Genomic DNA, 21394 nt, shown 5'->3' with positions numbered 1-21394 from the left:
GGCTATACTAGAGCTTTACATCACTGTGCGTACTGTCTAAGATGGCGGTGCCCAGGGCTACATACTCTTGCCTATCCCCGGTACGCTCTTCAAAATAGAGAGGTTAAATTACAAAATATTAGAGGCCGTTCTTAACCTTTTTTACTTAAAGAAAAGTTAACATGACATGTATTACTGCGTCAGCCATCCATTCTGTAATTGCAAAGAATATGTGCACTTGCAATGTACACAAACAAACAATCACAGTGTAACCCCAAAACTCACACATACATTTTCGTTTTTCACAGGTTACAAGTAACCTGAACCCAGCACTCTGAACAACCCCCTCTAAAGGTAAGTCTTTTCTGTTTTCCTTTACCAAGCTAAAATGTATACATTTACAATGCTACAAATACACACAAAGAATCATAAGCACCAGCTTTGAAGACAAAGTCCCTTTCAATTGGAGGTAGGGTACTAGTGATGGAACGCAATTAATTCTGTGGCGTTCTCTGCATCAAAAGCCGTTACTCAAAAAATATAATTTTGATCCTACAGTTTTATAGCTTTATATTTATGTGAAACCTGGGGATACCTTTGCAGTCTCTCATTTAATTGATTGTTTGAATGATGTAAAAATCTGGATGTCTCAGCATTTTTTGCAATTAAACTCAGATAAGACAGAAGTTTTGATTTTGGGTTCTCAGCAAACTGGAGTTTGCCAAATTAACTTCAAATCCAAAATCCTCAGGCCAGAAATGTGAGATTCATATTTGATACTGATTAATGTTTTGATGCTCATAGCCGTAATGTCACCAATACACCGATTTCAATTTTTCTGTATCAGGGGTGTTTTATCAGTGTTCACTGGTTAAAACCGAAAATCAGAAGCCCTAATTATACTTCAGGGAGAGAAGCAGCCTATTCAACTCATGTAGTATATCTTTATTGTACCACAGAATCAAGGCAGGTACAGCCTATGCATAAAGGCTGTATGGCAAATCCACAATATAAAGGGACAGATTACAGATTAGATACCCAGTTTTGGTTGAAGGAAGTGTATGGTCAAAAGAGAAGAGAGAAAAGAGGAGGGTGGGGTGATGGACAAAATGAAGAAATACAAAGGAGAAATGTGAGAGAAGTGGGGAGCTAGGAACATGAGAATAGGGGTGAGGGAGGGGTCATACCTGGATGAGTGACTTGACACTGGGTTGGAAGACCATGTTGGTGTTTAGCAGGAAGGAACGGAGCAGGGGTTGGGGGTAACAGGCTAACTGTGCTACGATTCCAGTGAGAAGGATATTCAAGTACAGAGAGTTCTGCAGCATGTTCTCCAGCTTGGCAAACAGCACCGCAATGAAGGGACCTGGGGAAGAAACAAGGAGTGAGACCTGGGTGCTCCCATATTTGCTAATCTGTACATTTTACATGCATACCACTATATTTATAAGCATTTATTGGTGCACATCAGTATTAACCTGCGGTTCAATGTAACTTACTAGTACTTACCCATGTACACCATTATTGACCAATGAATGCCATTGTGTTCACTCTTGTCTAGTTAAATACAGTTGCAGCCATGGTCAGCTATTCACTTGTCGCAGTACAATAACGCAAAAATGCTGCACTGTTGCAATCCTGTTTTTTATGACTGTGATTCAGCTAGACTTTATTAGTCTTGCCACCAGATGGCAAAATAAAACAAACGCATTAAAACAAAACAGGAGGGGCCGCTGCAGACTTAAAAAGACAGTTATATGTTCAAGCCAGTAAATTAATATGTAATACTTTGTACAGTGTGCTTGTCTTCCCCAGCACTGTGTTTGACTTAATATCATTATAGCTAAAGAAAACAACTTTAGATTTATGTTTACTTTGTACTTGGAATATCACGAGTACGCTGTAGTTTTGTGACATCTAGTTGTTTTTTTTTATATTTCAGAAAACTTTGGCGATCAACTTTGCACCACAAAGTCAGCTTTTAAGAAACGCTGTGTTTATCCTTACAAAAAGACATCTATTCATTAAAACACTTCTGATCTTTAAAAATCACTGTTCTGTTATGCAGTACACACGGACAAAAATTCAAAGGGCATAATAATAGGAGCATGCTATAGACCACTAAACTCAGACGCTGAGCAAAGTAATCTGTTATACAATGACATTAGACATGCATGTAGCAAAGGAGAAGCCATACTAATGGGGGATTTCAACTTCCCCCATATATAATGGGAAAACCCGGTGGGGAGCACGACGGACGAAATTGAAATGGTGGAAATGACAAATGAATTCCTAATGCAATTTGTCAAGGCGCCGACTAGAGGGGAGGCATGCCTTGACTTAGTCTTTTCAAATAATGAAGACAGAATAACTAAAACAGAGGTCAGAGAGCCATTGGCAAACTCAGACCACAACATGGTCTCATTTGAAATATTTTTTAAAACCCCAAAAGTATTGACTAAAGCTAAGGTTTACAATTTTAGAAAAGCAAACTATGAAGGTATGAAACAGAGACTAACAGAAGTAGATTGGAGTAAAATACAGAAAACATCCACAGAAAAAGGATGGCTTTTTAAAAAAAATGTAATACTAGAGGCACAAAACAATTACATCCCAAAAGTAGACAAATCTAAATCTAAAACAAAATGGCCAAAATGGTTTAATAGATCAATTAAAAAAAATATTCAGCGAAAAAAGGCACTTTACAGAGCGTTTAAAGGGGACCAAAAACAAAGTACACAGAAAGAGTACTTGGAACTGCAAACACAAGTTAAAAAATTAGAAAGGCCAAGAGAGAGATAGAAATTAATATTGCTAAGGGGGCTAAAATCAATTTCCAAAATATTTTCCCAATATTATAACAGCAAGAGAACATTCAAAGAGGAGGTTAAATGTCTAAGAGACACAAATGGCAAAATCATAGATGAAGAAAAAAAAATAGCAAATATATTAAATGATTACTTTTCACAGGTTTTTACAAAGGAGGACATGGACAACATGCCCCACCTGTCAACCTGTTCCTATCCAATTTTAAATAACTTTAGCATAACAGAGGCAGAAGTGTTAAAGGGACTAGGAGCTCTTAAAATAAACAAATCCCCTGGGCCAGATGAGATCCTCCCAATAGTACTCAAAGAAATGAAAGAAGTTATTTACAAACCGCTAACCAAGATCATGCAACAGTCTCTTGACACAGGGGTTGTACCGACAGACTGGAAAATAGCAAACGTAATACCGATCCACAAAATGGGAAAAAAAAACCGAACCAGGTAACTACAGACCAATAAGCCTGACTTCTATTATATGTAAACTTATGGAAACTATAATAAGATCCAAAATGGAAAATTACCTATATGGTAACAATATCCTGGGTGACAGCCAGCATGGTTTTAGGAAAGGGAGATCGTGTCTAACTAACCTATTTGACTTTTTTGAGGATGCAAGATTGAAAATGGATAACTGCAAAGCATACGACATGGTTTATTTTGATTTCCAGAAAGCTTTTGACAAAGTCCCGCATAAGAGATTAATTCTCAAACTGAACGCAGTAGGGATTCAAGGAAATGCATGCACATGGATTAGGGAGTGGTTAACATGTAGAAAACAGAAAGTACTGATTAGAGGAGAAACCTCAAAATGGAGTGAGGTAACCAGTGGTGTACCACAGGGATCAGTATTAGGTCCTCTGCTATTCCTAATCTACATTAATGATTTAGATTCTGGTATAGTAAGCAAACTCGTGAAATTTGCAGATGACACAAAAATAGGAGGAGTGGCAAACACTGTTGAAGCAGCAAAGGTCATTCAAAATGATCTAGACAGCATTCAGAATTGGGCAGACACATGGCAAATTAAATTTAATAGAGAAAAGTGTAAAGTATTGCATGCGGGCAATAAAAATGTGCATTATAAATACCATATGGGAGATAGTGAAATTGAAGAAGGGAACTATGAAAAAGACCTAGGAGTTTATGTTGACTCAGAAATGTCTTCATCTATACAATGTGGGGAAGCTATAAAAAAGGCTAACAAGATGCTTGGATATATTGTGAGAAGTGTTGAATTTAAATCAAGGGAAGTAATGTTAAAACTCTACAATGCATTAGTAAGACCTCACCTAGAATATTGTGTTCAGTTCTGGTCACCTCGTTACAAAAAGGATATTGCTACTCTAGAAAGAGTGCAAAGAAAAGCAACCAGAATTATCCCGGGTTTAAAAGGCATGTTGTATGCAGACAGGCTAAAAGAATTGAATCTATTCAGTCTTGAACAAAGAAGACTACACGGTGATCTGATTCAAACATTCAAAATCCTAAAAGGTATAGACAATGTCAACCCAGGGGACTACTTTGACCTGAAAAAACAAACAAGGACCAGGGGTCACAAATGGAGATTAGATAAAGGAGCATTCAGAACAGAAAATAGGAGGCACTTTTTTACACAGAGAATTGTGAGGGTCTGGAACCAACTCCCCAGTAATGTTGTTGAAGCTGACACCCTGGGATCCTTCAAGAAGCTGCTTGATGAGATTCTGGGATCAATAAGCTACTAACAACCAAACGAGCAAGATGGGCTGAATGGCCGCCTCTCGTTTGTAAACTTTCTTATGTTCTTATATTTAAATAAGAAACATTAAGATGGACTCACCTTTAATGTAATATTGTGAGGGTAGACTGGGAAGTCACTCACGGTACTCTTTTGCCAAATCCAGGATTCTACAGGTCCACGACATTCAGCCGATAGAACCTGGCAAACGTATGGGAAGAAGCCCAAACCGCTGCACTGCATATGTCCTGGATAGAAACACCGTGGAACAACGCCCATGAAGTCGCCTGACCCCTGGTGGAATGGCCAGTGAGCATCTTGGGTAGGGGCAGATTGGCCAGTTTGAACGCAGTCTGTACCGTGCCTGCTTACTATGTGGTCAGATGCTGTTTAGACAGAGCCTGCCCCTGGGACTGAGCCCCGAAACAAACTAACAGTTGTTTTGACCGCCTCCAGCTTTTAGTCCTCTCCACATAATATACTAACGCCCGCACTGGGCAAAGTGTATGGAACTGGCACTCCTTGTCAGACTGGAAAGGAGGGGAATGGGAAGCCTCCAATTCCACCGACTGATTTATGTGGAAAACCGAGATGGTCTTCGGTAGGAAAGCTGGGTTAATACAAAGGTTGACCTTCATTCTGGCCTGAAATAATTAGACAAGCTTTCGAAATAGAAAATCCTTGCATTTCACTCACCCGCTTAGCAGAGGTGATTGCAAGCAAGAAAGCTGCCTTGAAAGACAAAAATTTTAGCTCAGCTGAATGCATGGGCTCAAATGGAGGTTTTTGTCAATGCAGTGTGCACTACATTTAACCTCCAGCGAGGAACTAAACCCTTCACCAATGGCCTAAGCCGCCTGGTGCCTTTTAAAAATGGCCTCGCCAGGAAATGAGCTCCTGGGGAGACTGAAACAATTTTTACATAGCACACCGAAATGGTTGCCAAATAGACCTTTAGGGGTAGAGGGGGTCTATGGTAGAGGGGGCCTATTTTATAACTGCCATAGGCCATGTCGTGGGTTCGAACCCATGAGCCAAACACCACGTCTGGAACATGCCCCACTTGTACCCATATTGGGAACAAGTAAAGCCTGCCCTAGGGTTTTGTAAGGTGGCAATCACCATGTTTGATAACCCTAGATGGCTCAAATGCAGCCGTTCAGGGGCAAAGCCCAGAGCTGCATACTTGATGGGTTGAGGTGCCACAGAGTGCCATGCGCCTGGCAGAGCAGGTTGTGATGCATCAAGAGTTCCCATGGCTGGCCGCTCAGGAGCTGCATCAGAAAGGAGAACCAGACTCTCCTGGGCCACAGAGCGGCTATTAGGAGCACCCTGGCCTGGTCTTGTCTGATCTTCTCCAAACACAGCAGGAGCAGCGCAAGCAGCGGAAACGTGTACAGTAGACGTGCTGGCCACAGGTGTGCCATTACGTGTCATCCCCAGAGGTCCTCCTTCTCCATGTATGGAGAACCATATGGGACAATATGTCGACTCCCGAGAGGCAAAGAGATCCACCTCTGCCCTCTCGAATCTCTCCCACAGGAGGCTGACTACCTCGGGATGGAGTCTTCACTCTGCACCGCTGGGGACCTCCTTTGAGAGGAGGTCCGCAGCCCAGTTTGTCATTCCTGGCAGGTGAACTGCATGGAGTGATAGCAGGTTCATTTATGCCCACAGCAGAAGCTTGTGGGCGACATGGTGGAGACCAGGCAACCGAAAATCACCCTGGTGGTTTATTATTATTATTATTATTATTGTTTATTTATTTCTTAGCAGACGCCCTTATCCAGGGCGACTTACAATTGTTACAAGATATCACATTATTTTTACATACAATTACATTATTTTTTACACATTACTTTTACATACAATTACCCATTTATACAGTTGGGTTTTTACTGGAGCAATCTAGGTAAAGTACCTTGCTCAAGGGTACAGTAGCAGTGTCCCCCACCTGGGATTGAACCCACAACCCTCTGGTCAAGAGTCCAGAGCCCTAACTACTACTCCACTGCTGCCCGGTTTATGTAGGACACCACTGTTGTGTTCTCCGTGCGGACGAGCATGTGTCTCCCCTGAACCTGCTCCAAAAATTCCTGCAATGACAGGTAAACTGCCTGCAGTTCCAAAACATCGATGTGGCGAACCTCCCACGGGGTTGCCACACCCCTTCCATGTCCCAGTCCTCCCACACTCAGCCCCAACCTGAGTTGGACACGTCTATGGTGATGACCTCTCTCCACTAGAAGAGCACCTGTAGACAGTGATTTGACACTGTCACAAGCTTATTCCGGTTCAACACCAGTTGGCGAACCATGCAGTTGAACCAGAGTTGTAGAGGGCGCATATGTAGAAGACCCAGTGGGAGGGTATTCGATGCTGTGCCATCAAACCCAGAAGCCTCTGGAAAACCACTACTGGTAGTACCCTGCCGAGTTGAAACAACTCTAGGCAGGCGGTTACTCTCTCAATTCTGTCCTCCGACAGTGTGGCCAACATGAGCTCCAAGTCCAAGCACACCCCCAGATAGGTGACAATCCAGGCAGGCACTAGTCGACTCTTTGCATTGTTCACTTTCAGACATAACCGATGTAGGTGGTCCACCCGAAGAGGAAGCAGCCTGTGGCGTTGGTTTCTTCTGCAGTTTGGCAGAAAGCACACCAACTCCCTGGTGGATTCCCTTGCACGCTGCGATTGCTGTCTACCGCTGGACCAGAAGTGTGACCCGGGTGACGGCAGCTTCCAGCAAAGCGGTCTTATCTCCATCCAGCACTCGTGCCTGGGAGTGTCAAAGTTGTCTGCGTGCAGTCACCAACGCTGCCTGTTTCCTGCCTATTGCTTGTCCACTAAGCTTGGACAGCCTGAGCAGGTTTCTTGAAATCAAGCGCAACTCGTCTAACTGGAGACGTGGGTCTCAGCAATGGCCCCGATAAGGTGAGCTTGGTAAGCTACAAGGATGCTGTTGTAGCTTCCCAGTCTAGCAGAGAAAGCGCTAGCTGTGTAGGCTTTCTTTAGAATGACCTCAGTGACTCTGCATTGCTTGTTCGGTCATGCTGCGTCCTTGGTAAGTAAGGACAGGTTAGCAGGCTGAACCAGTGCAGCAATGGGGGACTACTGGCGGAAAGTGAGTAAGTCCGCATCAGAAACCCTATAAAGCGAGTCCACTGAACGGGAAACTGCCACAGCCGTGGCCGGGTGTTCCTAGGTGGACTGTAACTCATACAGGAAGTCTGGGTGGACCGGAGGGGCAGCAGGGGTAACTGTTGGCTGCTCATCATAAATAGAGCATCTTTCAGTCTGCGCTGCAGGCCAAGGCACCTGTAACACTGCAGTCGCTCGCTGCATTAAAGGCATAAGCTTGGCCGAAAGCGAGAGCTATGTCACCGGCATCTCAGACTCCAGATCATCTGATGGGAGGACCAGCTGGTCATCTACCTCCCCTGAGGCAGCGACAGAGAGCATGTCATCTATCTCATCAGTCACTGTCTGCAAGGGTGCAGACGGAGTGATCGGTGACACTACCGGCAGTGACGGTGGAGCCGAGCGCTCTCAAGGATTGCTTGCTGGCTTGAAATCGCCTCTCAGATCTTGTCGATCTGCCCCCTGCCTGCCGAACATGATCGGTGGGCTTTCTTCCTCCTCCGCTTTGGAGTGGGAGAAGGTGAGGGGGAACTGTAGGAAGATGGCGAGGAATGAGAGGTAGAGCTACATATATAATGTATGATGTCTGTCAAAGCCTACTGCACATGTTTGGGTCAGAGGCACACAATGCACTCCATGTGACTGGCCTTTGCAGGCAGCTTGACCTTGCAAGTGGTATATGCATGGAACCTAGACATGTTAACAACGCTGTGCAATAGTGTGCAATACACTATAAAGTGCATTTTTTTTTGTACTGTATATTAGTACCTGCATGCTGCACTTGGTGCTCAGTACTGACATGCAGTGGCAACACTAGCACTAGGCACTCGGTACCGACACTCTGTGTCGATACAGTGCACTCGGTACTGACAATCGGGACCAAAGCAGTAACCTCGAACTTCCAAGCGAGATCGGGGGTGATAAATCGCAGTTACTGCAAGTGGCAAGATAGCAGGGATGCCCACCTGCGAGTCACCCCCTGGCTAAACTACGTAGTCAGTGCTAACAACAAACCAGCAGCAGTCTGCACCGAAACAGTAACCTCGGTCCCTAAGGATCAGGGGCGACGAGTTGCAGTTATTGTATGTGGTGAATCAACAGGGGTGCCCACATGCGAGTTAGCCACTGGCTAATTGTAAATTTGCGCACGAAAATAGAAAAAGCCTGCTTCAAAACGCCTTTGTAATAGTATTACAGAAGCAGTACTAAAACAGCATCGAGCTGCTAGTAGGAACGCCTACAAGCTGCTCAGAATTTCAGAAAAGCATATAAACACACCTGTGAAACGAAAACGAAACCCCCGGTCCACAAAATATTCTTATATTTCTCTAAATGTAATAAATACGCAATACATTTTAAGAAAAAAAAATATTATATACTCCGAAGATGCAAGTTAGTCTAATGTACTATGATCTCGGGGAGGAATGGCTAATTGAGCCGCAGGCTTCCCATGGCACAAGGCCGCGGTGGGACTAACCTAGCACAGACTAAAACAACAGACATATAGCTCGAAATAATTTTGTACTTCAGCGATTCTGTAATATATAATATATAGCACTAAATCAAGTTAAAAGCACTAATAGGCATATAAAGATACACTCATCTGCTCTCAGGAGTAATCAGGACGGCTGAAAAAAGAAAATGGCACTGGGAAGGGCGCGCTGCTATTTTGTGGTTGCGGGGCGGAGCCGCAGCAGCGTCACCCTGCGGCTTTGGTATAGAGTTTTCAGTTCAGGTGTCTTAAAGGGAAACACCCATTTGTAATGGTTAATATTCCCTACTTGAAAGCGAACTCACTTCGTTTCTTTGACTTACTGTGCCACCATACTTTGCAGTACAACTTGTTATTTTTGTTTGTTTTTATAACAATTATTTTTATTCATTTCCCAAATTTCTCCCAATTTGGAATGTCCAATTATTGTTCAACCTGGCTCACCGCTGCAACCCGAACTAACTTGGAAGAGATGAGCACTTGCGTCCTCCGAAATGAGTTTTAATAAAAATATTAATAAAAATAATATATAGGTCAGAGAAGTTGCTGCTCTCGGTGTAGTTAGCTGCTGCGTTCCCCGAGTCTCCTCCCACTAGTACTAGGCTGCTACAGTTTTTTTTGTTTTCTGTAAATCTTCCCTCTCAGTCTTGTGTGCTCACCATTTTCAAGTCCAAAGAAACGCTCCCTAAAACGTACCCTTCCCCTCCCCAAAAAAAGTGAATTCTTTTTTTTTTGTTTTTTTTTGTTTTTTAAACTGTATCGATACTCCACTAATGCAAATAAAGACATGATAATATTGTATTCCTGACTCTCTCTAAATACAGAATATTGTATTTAGTATATAGATTTACCTTCCACAGATGGGTAAAATGGTAGGTTAGGTTGAGGGGTACTAAAACTGTGCAGAGATCAGGAATCCGGTCGCTTATTCACCACAAACAAACATTCAAGTGTGTGGATTGAACCACACTTTCCCAGCCAGACTACAATTACAACTTCTCTCTAGCTAGTGCTACCGCTTGCAGTATATTAACAATTGATCCTTGAGATGCCAGGAAGCAATGATGTGGTAGATAATATATAAACAATGTATTAATCTATAATGTATAGGTTATAAAGATTTATTCAAACCTAAATGTGAACTGCTTTCAAGAGACTGCCAGGAAAATACCCCCACTTATGCTAGCTTCAAAGACTTCCAGGTGTGAGTGCTTCATTTTACTGTTTTGAATAAACAAAAATAGTCTGCTAAGGAAGAATTAGTCTTTGGAGGATACTTCAAAGACTGGAGCGCTTGTCAAGATATCTGTTCATATTAACATATATAGTGGCATTCTAGAACCTAACAGGCAATGATCAGTTCTGTTTATTTTCAAAATAACTGTGAGCGACCAATGCACAAGATGTTGCAGTACAAGGAGGAAGCAATGACACAGGAGATACACTTAAACCAGGTGGCTTGTGTTTTATTAGCTGACAAGCAGGAATAGGGAGGAACAGTGCAGGAACAGTTCATAAACTAGCTACAGTAAGCTTGGCTCAGAAACAAAACAATAACAGTAATAATTACAATAATCATTAAAATAGCTGGCAACTGCTATAGGTATTTTACCACAGCCCAGTCCCATTCCGCTATTATTAGAGTCAACCTCTCCGAGTGAGATCTAGGACCAGGTATACCACCTGCTAGCCCCTCCCCCGGAATATACCCTTACAAAAATGCATAATTCACAGATATACAGAACATCTGCATTCAAACTATCCTGGATATGTACTCTTTAGGCAACTTAAAATACGTTTGACCATTTCTGCTTCACTCTCCACATACTAACATTAGGCGTGCAGCTGCTACTCTGTGAAACGGCACACATGCATGTACCCGCCCCACGCCCTTAAAGAGCACCAGCTACACACAAAGCACGCAGCAAGCTTTGTTTCAGGTTTCGTAGCTGTACTTTGTCATATTTTCTTCTCCTGGGCTGGGTTGCACCAGCTGTGCCTAAGTCCTTACTTAGCTCAGTTAAAGCATAAGTCTTTACTAACGTTGATTTTACATACTACTAACTTTTCACAGGTTGCACGAGCTATGATAGTTATAACGTAAGACTTAGTTGTTGCTTAAAACGCATTCCTGTATGGAGGTGTAAGCTGTTTGTAGAATCAAAATACAAGATGACACGGCAACTTTTGCTGCGTGAGCTTCTCTTTGAAGATGATTTTGTTCATAGTTTTCGTCGTCAGTGAATCCTGCGAGACCGCATACATCTTCTTGATAATTATAGGACATCCTTTTAAATCCTATTAGATTTTAAAGTTTCTTATATGATTTAATAGGATAAAAAAAATCTTTTAGGAATAACTTAATAGTTCCTATATGATCCTGATATTTCAAAATAAATTCTGGAAATATGCTTTCAATGTCAATTGATTAGTTTACTACCAGCTTCCTTAGAATATTCACGATTTTTCATGTCTGTCATCAAAATGTGAATACAACATTTTCACAGAACATTTTCACTGTGTGTGAATAAAACAATGCCTACCCCAGCTCACTCAAGGACATACACAAGGTATGAATATGCACAACACACTAGGCACCTATGGTAACTGTTTTGTTGTAAATCCCTTTAAGCTTGTTCAGAAAGACTTTAAACTAGTGTACACCAATATTCCCTGTGCACTCAGTTACATACCTGTGTAGGGTTGGCTGAGAGGCTGCCCCAATGCTCTGGTCAGACTAAACAGGGGGGGCACATTCTTCAGTTTAGGGGACCCTGTATCAGCAAGTTCAGCATGGGTGGGGGGCCTCTCCTCCTCTTCTTTGTGAGAGGGGAGTGGGGCACACATCCCACCCTGGCTGCCATTGTTTGCACTGCCAGAATCCTCCTGCTCTCTCTGGGCATGCTGCTCCCGCACTGTCTCCTCCAGCTCCTTCAGCTCCTGACTGAATGCCTCAATGCTGATCCCAGATCCACTGGCCTCTCCCGGGGCTCGGTCCAGCAGCTCCTCAATCAAGCTCTCCACTGACTCCAAGCTCCGAGTTGGCACATTACGCTCGCTGAGTGCAGAGAGCTGCTCCTCACTAAGCTGTGACCCATATGAAACCTGGCTGACTTGCGACCCCAACAAACCCTTGGATACCTGTGACCCCAGTGTGCCTTTGGTGACCTCTGACCCCAGTGAACGCTGGCTGACTTGTAATTCTCCTGAACCCTGGCAGTTTTCAAGATAGTGCCCACTGGTGTCAGGATGGAGGATCTCACCCTGGGCTCTATTATGTCCCCCACAACTGTTCTTTCCAGAATCCCTCCGAACCTTCTTTACCTCCATACCCCCATCCTGCCCCTCCGTGGAGTTTGTCACCACCTGTCTGATCCCATTGAAGAGGGGGTGATCCTCTCCTTGTCCTAAGGGGTAGCTCCTGGCAGAGGCCCCTGGAAGCAGGCAGGAGGATGAGGTGGCAGACGGTGGGTTAGGCATCTCCCTCTGCAGGCTCCGTTTCTTGGTGCGTGGAGTAACTATGATAGAGTTCTTTCCGATAGTGATATCCCACTCCCCACTGTCCTGCTCCGTGCTCTCCCAGTCTGGTTTGGACCTGTTTGTTGTCTGTTGTTGACTGGGTTTGCACTCTGCACTGTCTGATCTGGGTCGGTTTGGCACCGCCTGCTGACTGTTGAAGTGCTCTGCATTGATATTTAGGCAAGCCAGTGGGGGTGGAGGTGAGGCACTGTTGGGAGATGGATCCTCCCCGTCGTAGGGTGCAGACCAGCCACGGCAGGCCCAGGCACAGAACTCAATGTTCTTCTGAGCATCCCGCAGGTACTCTATATATCCAGACTCCATATCCCCCTGCTCGGAGAGCTGGTGCATGGGGCTTTCAGGGGAGATCGCTCCAACTCTGTGCGGGGATTGAGGAGGCTCCGCATTTGAACTAGAGCCTATGCTCTGCTGGCGAATAAACAGAGCCAGACGAGATGGAGTGTTGGGTTTGGAGACTGGGGACTCAACACTGGGGCTTCCTGGCCCTGGAATACAAAACATCTATGCTATTAATAGGCAAATCAGAAATGTTTAAAATAATGAACACAGGGATACATCTGTACAGTAAATATCAGTGTCATGCCTTCAATAATCATTGCAGGTATTAACAGAAAAGGTTCAATAGCTACTGTTCAAGATTTCAACGCCCATATGCATCACCTTTCCCCCAGTAGGCATGTTCTTCCTCACGCTCAGCAGTACCCAGCTCCAGTCGGCAGCACTCTGGGATGAGAGACATGAACTTATCAGCTGACTTGCCATAGAGGTCAGTCTCCCTGACAGCACGGCGTTGACTTAGCATCACGTGGGTGCATGGAAGGAGGTACCTGTAACAAGAAGAGGGAGGGAGAGACTGTCAGGGAGGGAAGGACTGTGTGTGGGGGTGGCTGTTGATCCATGATTTTGCATTCACCTGTGTTTACCGTGTACCATGTATCGTTCACTGATCTCCCCAGCCCTTCAGCTGAGGTCATCTACTGCAGGCCTCATTAGAGATACTAGGAATACTGTGCCTGTTTCCTGCTTTTTCTCATTTGGTTTAAATAAACATACAAAAGTGGAAATGCTCCCCTCCACCCCACGCCCCTCGTACTTCTATCGGTATATCCTAGGATTAGGGCTTCAGTTTTTAGGTTTTATTTTTGATCACAAGATGTCCCTTTAAAACTTATTTTGAGAGGATTGTGTTTCCTAATTAAACTCAGAAAAAGCTGTGAAAACAAAACATTGTCACTTGTTTTTACCTTCATATCTTGACTGAGCCTGATTCTGTTTCACTTAATTTTTATTCCAAACAGAAGTGACAAATTACGTTAATTGCTCATCGCTAATGTTAATTGTATTTCATTATTGCAATTGCCTAGTTTATTGTTGTGCTTTTATTATTTTCACTTGTTTAACAGTTGTCCTGACAGATTTTCTTTTCAGCATAAAGTATCCAGTACAGACTGTACACTGATAGCAAGTCCATCATTTCAAATATCTTTTGACTTGTAGCAAAGAAAAAAACAATCTTAAACCCAGTCTTTAATTAGTAGTTATCGCAAGCTCATAAGACAGGCCTGCTGAAAAGGCTAATTGTAAGACGCTATTTTAGCAGGTACCAGTTCACCAGTGATTTACAGTGTTGCCCCTCCACAATTGAAGGGATTTTCCTATGGAACACCAAAATCAGGACCAATTGCACCCTGCTTTGTAAACTATGCATTACCTGAGAACGAGCTGCAACATGAAATCCTCGCAGTTCAGAGAAAGAAGTGTCCTGAAGAGACTTAGTGAGACCATGCAAAGCTAGAGAGGAGACAGAAACTGAATTAAAAGCTAGAAATGTGTGTATTTGTGAACAAAAACAAAGCATCTCTGTCAAAAGAAAGTGCATTCACTGCGCATCCTCGTGCAATATAGACACATATGGCTTGTGACCCAAGTTAAGACCACCAACAAGGTGGGCTAGGCCAACTAATAGCTAGGATCAGTTTTGAACATTTACAGAGGTGACCTGGGGAACTGCTGAAAAGAAATGGAAGAAAATATAAATAGAAATGTATCCATTACATAATGGGTTAACTTTGTTTACCTGAAAATTCCAAAACTTACCAAAGCTGTTACGCAGTGACCGGCAACATCATCACACCAGTCTCTGCCCCTCCTGAGAGACACTAGGCTCTAGTTCATGTTTGAACAGAGCCAGTCAACTTTTTTCTTCTTCAGTCTGCTGCATGTAATGTAGGCAGCGACCAAAGACTGTAATAGATACATTTCTATTTCAGGGAACCAGGGTTATGATAATAACCTAACGTTCCCTTTCAAATACGAAATGTATCCATTACATAATGGGTAATTATACCCAAGCCATCGCAAAACGCATTACTTGCAGAACGACTTTAATGTGAGAGAGTCAGAGGGTAAGGCTGCCATAATATAGATTTATTTATTTATTATTTTTAGTACATAGCAGTAATCGATTCTCTGCGGGTGCTTCCTTAGTTTTGAGGATCCAGCACATTTAGGATAGATGTACTAAGATGGGCCAGTCGCAGCGCAAACATACCGCAATTTGCATTTTCATTGCGACAATTCCCAAGTATACATTTTGTCATATGTACTAAGAGAAAATATGTTAATGAAAAGAACCGAAATATACTAATTTAAGTATTTGTTGCTCTTCTTAGCGAGATCTCTAGCATACATTGCGAGAGTGTTGCGACATTGTTAAAATAAATAGCAGGAGTTGAGTTGTGGTTTGCTGCAGCAGAGGGTGTCCAAAGTTAATGCAAGGGTGCAAGAATCAAATAACATTGTTTTTGTTAAATGTAAACATCATCTATACAATGCATTCTGTTCCGTATTTATTTTACCTATTTTAATACTGTTATATACATAAAACATGAAAGGCAGTTTAATCCCATAAGATTCTATAGTGGGGCCCCAACCTTCACCCCCAAAAAGCTTTTCATAATCATACAGTAGCCCCTCACTAAACCGGACATGTTTGTCTGATCCAACATAAGAAGGTGTCGGGTTTAAAAACAATACAATAAAATCGCACACACATACATTTACAGTTCTCAATGTATTTTAAATATAAATCATTGTGCTGAAATAACACTAATGTGTTTTGGGTAGGCTACACATTACATTATGTAAAAATATAAATCTGTACAGTAGGCCTATACAGTATATAGTACAGTAGTAAAATCAAATGAATACCTAGCACACTTTTTTTTTATTATTTAGCCTACTGGTAACACAAAATAAATTATGCTGCTGCACTGTACACATTGGTGTACAATGCGAATAAAAGATTATTTTAAATTGAAACTAAATGATTTTAGGGTTTTTTATTTTATTTTAATTATTATTATTTTTAACTTGGCCTACTTAGTAGCCTAGACAATTAACACACAATAGATCATGGTACTGTACATATGCTCAGAATGAGCTGGAGGGGTTAGTGGTACATGTGTGCAGTCTATTGCTCCCAACACGTTGGAAAAACCAGATGTCACAGAAATTTGTCTTGCAAGTACACCCTGACTTTAGTGAAAATTAGGTACTTGGGTGTTCGCCTCAAAAATGCATTGAGCACAACTGGCAACGCACGAGAAAAAGCGGACTGGGAAATGCCAGCAACAATTGCGACTGTTTAAAACGTACTTTCAAAAGTTCTTAACAAATTGATGGAATTGTAAGTGTCGCAACTGTCAGAAGCTTTAGTAAATCATTATAATATTTGTGACCCCTCATGTGCACTATCTCTGCCCCCTTTTTGCGGATTTATGCAGGAACGCCCATCATTACATATTCATCTAAGGTTGAACTGCAAAGAAAAACTGCTGCCACAAAGCATTCCCTAAAAAGTCGCTAACAGCATTGCACATGTTTAGTACATTTCACCCTAGACTTCCGACTCGTTTGCAAATGGTTTGCGACTATTGCGAAGGGCACAACACTTTAGTACATCTACCCCTTAGTCTGTAAAACTTTGTGAAGTATGGGGTGTAGCCCATACTGCAGCATTGCAAATGTCAGTGACAGATGCACCCTGGAACAACGCCCAAGAGGTAGACATACCTCTTGTGGAGTGACCAGTGACAGTCACAGGAGGGGGCTGTTTATAAGCAATCTCTGCAATCCAACCGGACAGCCTCTGCTTAGTCAGGGCTTTACCGTGGGCATTAGCTCCATATCAGATGAACAGCTGTTCAGATTGCCTCTGTTGATAGAACTTTTTGTTCTGTCAACATAATATGCTAATATTTATATAAGCCACCACGGTAGTGGTGGCTTATATAAATATTAGCATATTATGTTGGACAAGCACATGTCTCCCTTGAACCTCCTGTAAAAAAAAGGCTATTTAAAACTGCCTGCAGTTCCAAACCATTATGTGGAGTGCCATTCTACATATGGACACGTTCGTGGTGAAGGTCTCCCCTTTGGTGACACTGCCCAAGCTACGCCAAGGTGCAGATGGGCAGGCTGTTTGCACCAAGAGAGTGCCTTTAGACAATGATGAACACCGTGAATAGGCAGTCGCAGTTCAATGCAGGCTGAAAAAGCCCTGCTACTGAACCAGGCTTGCACAGGGCGCATGCACAGGAGACCCAAAGGTAGGGTCTGAGAAGCTGCTGCCCTCAAGCTCAGAAGTTCTGGAACATCATACCATGAGCGCTCTGTTGAGATGAATAGTTCTAAACAGGTGGCTATTCTCTGCACTTTGCACTCTGCTGTCCGACAGAGTGGACAGCATGGACCCGGAGTCCAAGCACATTCCTAGATAGGAGGCTGTCTGAGAAAGTGGGAACTGGCTCTTGCATGATTCACTGTAAGCCCCAACCGTAAAGGTGGCCAATGAACAGTTACGTGTGAGCGTCTGCCTGAGATGGAGACTGGGCACAATGAACCAGTTGTCCAAATAAAGAGTACTCTGATACCATTGAGTTTCAATGGGCCAGTATAGCTTCCCTGCACTTCGAAAAGGGAGCTAGAGAGAGGCCAAGCAGCAAGACCCTGAACTCGTACGCTGTTCCTTGAAAGGTGAACCGCAAGTACTTATGCCAGTTTTTATAGGGATACAGAAATAGGTATCCTTGAGGTCCATCGTGGTGAACCAATCACCTGGCCTGAATGACTGCAGCAACAGCTATTGCATTGTCAACATTTTTAACCTCCCTCGGCTCAGAACAGGTTGACCTGCCTGAGGTCGAGGATTGGTCTGAGGCCACCACCCCGCTTGTGCATGGAGTAGACCTTGTCCTCCAACTGGAGGGGCTGTACCATATGAATAGCTCATTCTTGCAGCAGAACTGCTACCTCCTGAGACACCACAACGGTGTCCTGTGGGTCTGCGACTGATGCAGTCATGTCCCAAAAGGGAGAGGGACCGTGCTTGAACTGCAGTGAGTAGCCGGTCTGAAGTGTAGTAAGCACCCAGATGTCTGTGGTGCACTGACACCAATGCTCCAGATGGCTCCCTGAGAAGGGGCCCTGGACCTGTGGCAGCAAACCCCTAGGGCCACTGCTCACCTTGTGGCTTGGCCTGAGGCTCTTGCCTCTGCCGGAAGGCAGTATGGCTGCAGGTGTAGCTGGCTGTGCTGGACCCTGAGACAGCTGGCACAGGGATAAAAACCCAGGCCTTATGCAATAGCAAGCAATGTACCGTAAGAATGTACAGTTGCTGCCTCAGCTGCTAAAGACAGCAACAGGACTGCCTGGTACCAGACTGGGCTGTAAACACCGGTGAGTAGCGGGCCAGAACCAGACGCACCAACACTTCTCCATTCCCGGGTGTGTGGCTCTCCCTTGGCACAGAGCCAAAGGGTGAGGATGCAGCCACCTCTTCTAAGAGAAGGTGATGGGGAAGAGTGTTGTACAGGTGAGGGATGCAGAGTGCTCAGTAGAGTTGCAAGAGAAATGTTTCTCCAGCGTACGCTTGGAGAATGCACACAAAACATGCAGAAATGCGGTTTAGCAGTGCCTCCTCTGCGTGCTGCTGCCTCAGGCAGGAAGAGCACCTGCTTGTCCACAGGCAGGATGGCCTTGCATATGTCACAGGGATAAACCCAGTCTTTATGCAAATAGCAAACAATGTACCGTAAGAATATACAGTTGCTGCCTCAGGTTGCTAAAAACAGTAACTGGCTGCCGTTACAGGGAAAGCTTAACTGCAGGGGATGTGCCACCTGAGTCCAAGTTCTCAGACAAGAACGCTAGCTCCTAGAGACGCAGAGCGCCTTGGAGGAATGTGCCCAAAACTCGCAGAAAGCAGTTTAAAAAAGACAGCAACTGGGCTGTGAACAAGGCCTGCTTGGCACCAGACAGGCAGGCTGACCTTGCATGCATCACAGGGATGACCCCAGACATTATGCAAACAGCAAGTAATGTATAGTAAGAATGTACAGTTGCTGCCTCAGCTTGTTAAGACAGTAACTAGGCTGTCAGCAAGGCCTGCTTGGTACTAAACAGTAAGAAAGCAATGCGGTTTGGTACCGGTTCGGTGCCTGCAGCACCGTAGGTACATTAGTGTGCAATGGGGGTTACACTTCTCCTACGTCCCCCTGCCATTCAACATAACGCCCCAGCCGAGGATGGATGTCTGCTCAAGGAGCAATGCCGCTGTGTAACAGGGCGGGAGCTGCAGCTCCTTTACACAGTACTTACTGTAACAGGGCTGATGCAATAGACAGTAGTTGTAACAAAAAATCTTGTTGTCTCAACAACACAAGCAGCAGTGCTTGTGTGATCGCGGCTCGGTGCAGTACACGGGACAGGTACCTGTGACCAATGCACGGACCGGTGCGGCCATAGCTCGGTGCAGTATCGAGGCTGCCGCGACCCGGTGCGGTGCACAGCCGGTGCAGTACCGGTCGGTGCTGGTGCGGCCACTGTGGTACCTGAGAACAATGCATGGGCTGGTGCGGTACTGGTTTGGTGCTGGTACGGTCGCGGCTCGGTGCATGGGCCAAGTACCGGTGATCAATGCACGGGCCGGTGCTGCTGGTGCAGCCACGGCTTGGTGCAGTGCACGGGCCGGTGCGGTACCGAGGCTGCCGTGACCCGGTGCAGTACGCGGGGTCGGTGTGGTACAAGCCGGGGGCAGAGCAGCGCTTGGGATGGCAAACGGGGTGGTAACAGGCAGGGCTAAAAGCAAATGTACAGACCACTGGCAACAACAACAAGAGTACCACAGCAGAGCCTGTGTGTGCCTCTTAATAGCCTGAGCTAAAAAGCCTTCACAGCGTGGTGCTAAAAAGCTGCATACCGCTGCGGCATGAACACAGAGACAAGCTCTCCAATCGGAAGGCTCCTGCCAACTCTGAGCACCAGAGTGTTCTTAAAGAAGCGTGAGTCAGCAAACACAATTTGGTTCCAGAAAATGCTGCTAGCTGAAAAAATCAGCAACTTACGTATTGCACCTGGAAAAGAAAAACAGCGGAGAAAGCAACACACAGGCAGTTCCACCACTATACAAATAATCCAGTAACAACATAATATATATACTACAAGGTTGTGTACGGACTCACAATACACACTCAAAAAAAAATAATTAATTACAACATAACTCAGCGATTAATTCCGCAAGGAAAAATACAATCGAATTATATAGGTTTTTTTAAAACAAAAACTTTTGATGAAACTGTTTGAAACGATGAATCTCTCTGCAACTTGCTCGAATCGGGTTGAAAAGAAAATGGTGCTGTTCAAACATCATCACAGAGCCTAGCGTCTCTCAGGAGGGGCAGAGACTGGCATGATCACGTTGCCATTCACTTTGGTAAGTCTCAGAATTTTCAGGTAAATGAAGTTAACCCATTATGTAATGGATACATTTCATACTTGAAAGGGAACCAATCTCCCTGCTGCCCTGGATCTCTATCGCTCGCTCCTCTCTTCCTTCTCTTCTACACTTACCTCTGCAAAATGCTCCTCTCTATCATTCAGTCTTCTACTAACAATCCACGTAAACTTTTCTCTACCTTCTCCTCCCTCCTTAGCCCACCCCCCCTCTTCCACCTTCCTCTACCTTAGCTGGCGACTTTGCCTCCTTCTCCTCCAAAATCACAGACATCCGCAAACTCTCAATACCTCGCCTCCTTCCCCACCCACTCCCTGTCCTCTGCTCACTCACTCCCCATCACCCTCTGCAACCACTACTAATCTACCCTCCTTCTCGCCCCGATCTTTGCTCCCTGCTCCAGAGCCATGTCCACCACATGTGTTCTGGACCCTCTCCCCACTCACCTCTCACAGGCTGCTGACCCTGCTCTACAGCCTTGCATTTCCTTTCTTCTCAACACTTCTCTGCTCTCTGGTTTTCCTCTCTGCCTTCAAAAGAGGCCTGCTCACTAACTCATTACTCTGCCCATGCCACCACCCTCTCCTCTGTCCTAATTCTCCTCACCCTCTCTGCTGCCTTTGACATAGTCGACGACTCTATTCTCCTGTCCCCTCTTGCTGACCTGGGACTCTCCGGCACTGCTCTTGCCTGGTTCTCCTACCCACGGATATCAGGACTGCTCAGTCCCTGACCACCTTCAGGCGCCTCCTCAAGACACACCTGTTCAGACAGCATCTGTAAACTTCACAACTCTCGACTATGCTGGACTACATGCCACCCAATTGTACCAGTACTTGCACCAGCTTATACTTGCACTGAACTGCTTCATACCCTGCCGTATTCTACCACTGCTTTTA

General features: G+C 44.5%; 1 protein-coding gene across 3 annotated transcripts in view; it reads right to left on the bottom strand.

The window, feature by feature from the left end:
* LOC117407410 (FHF complex subunit HOOK-interacting protein 1B-like) overlaps positions 1–21394 on the bottom strand; it is a 98609-nt gene that overhangs the window by 14667 nt on the left and 62548 nt on the right. For all 3 annotated transcript variants that reach the window (XM_034012406.3, XM_034922997.2, XM_059028756.1), the window contains 4 exons: positions 14409–14488; positions 13358–13524; positions 11851–13182; positions 1167–1345 (listed from right to left, as the gene is read on the bottom strand). In XM_034012406.3, coding sequence (XP_033868297.3) covers positions 1167–1345; positions 11851–13182; positions 13358–13524; positions 14409–14488 — 1758 coding nt within the window. The remainder of the gene's footprint in view (positions 1–1166; positions 1346–11850; positions 13183–13357; positions 13525–14408; positions 14489–21394) is intronic.

The sequence above is a fragment of the Acipenser ruthenus genome, chromosome 8 (assembly GCF_902713425.1).
Source record: "Acipenser ruthenus chromosome 8, fAciRut3.2 maternal haplotype, whole genome shotgun sequence".
Lineage (NCBI taxonomy): Eukaryota > Metazoa > Chordata > Actinopteri > Acipenseriformes > Acipenseridae > Acipenser > Acipenser ruthenus.
The sequence above is the reverse complement of the archived record's forward strand: the minus strand, read 5'-3'. Positions and strand labels throughout refer to the sequence as shown.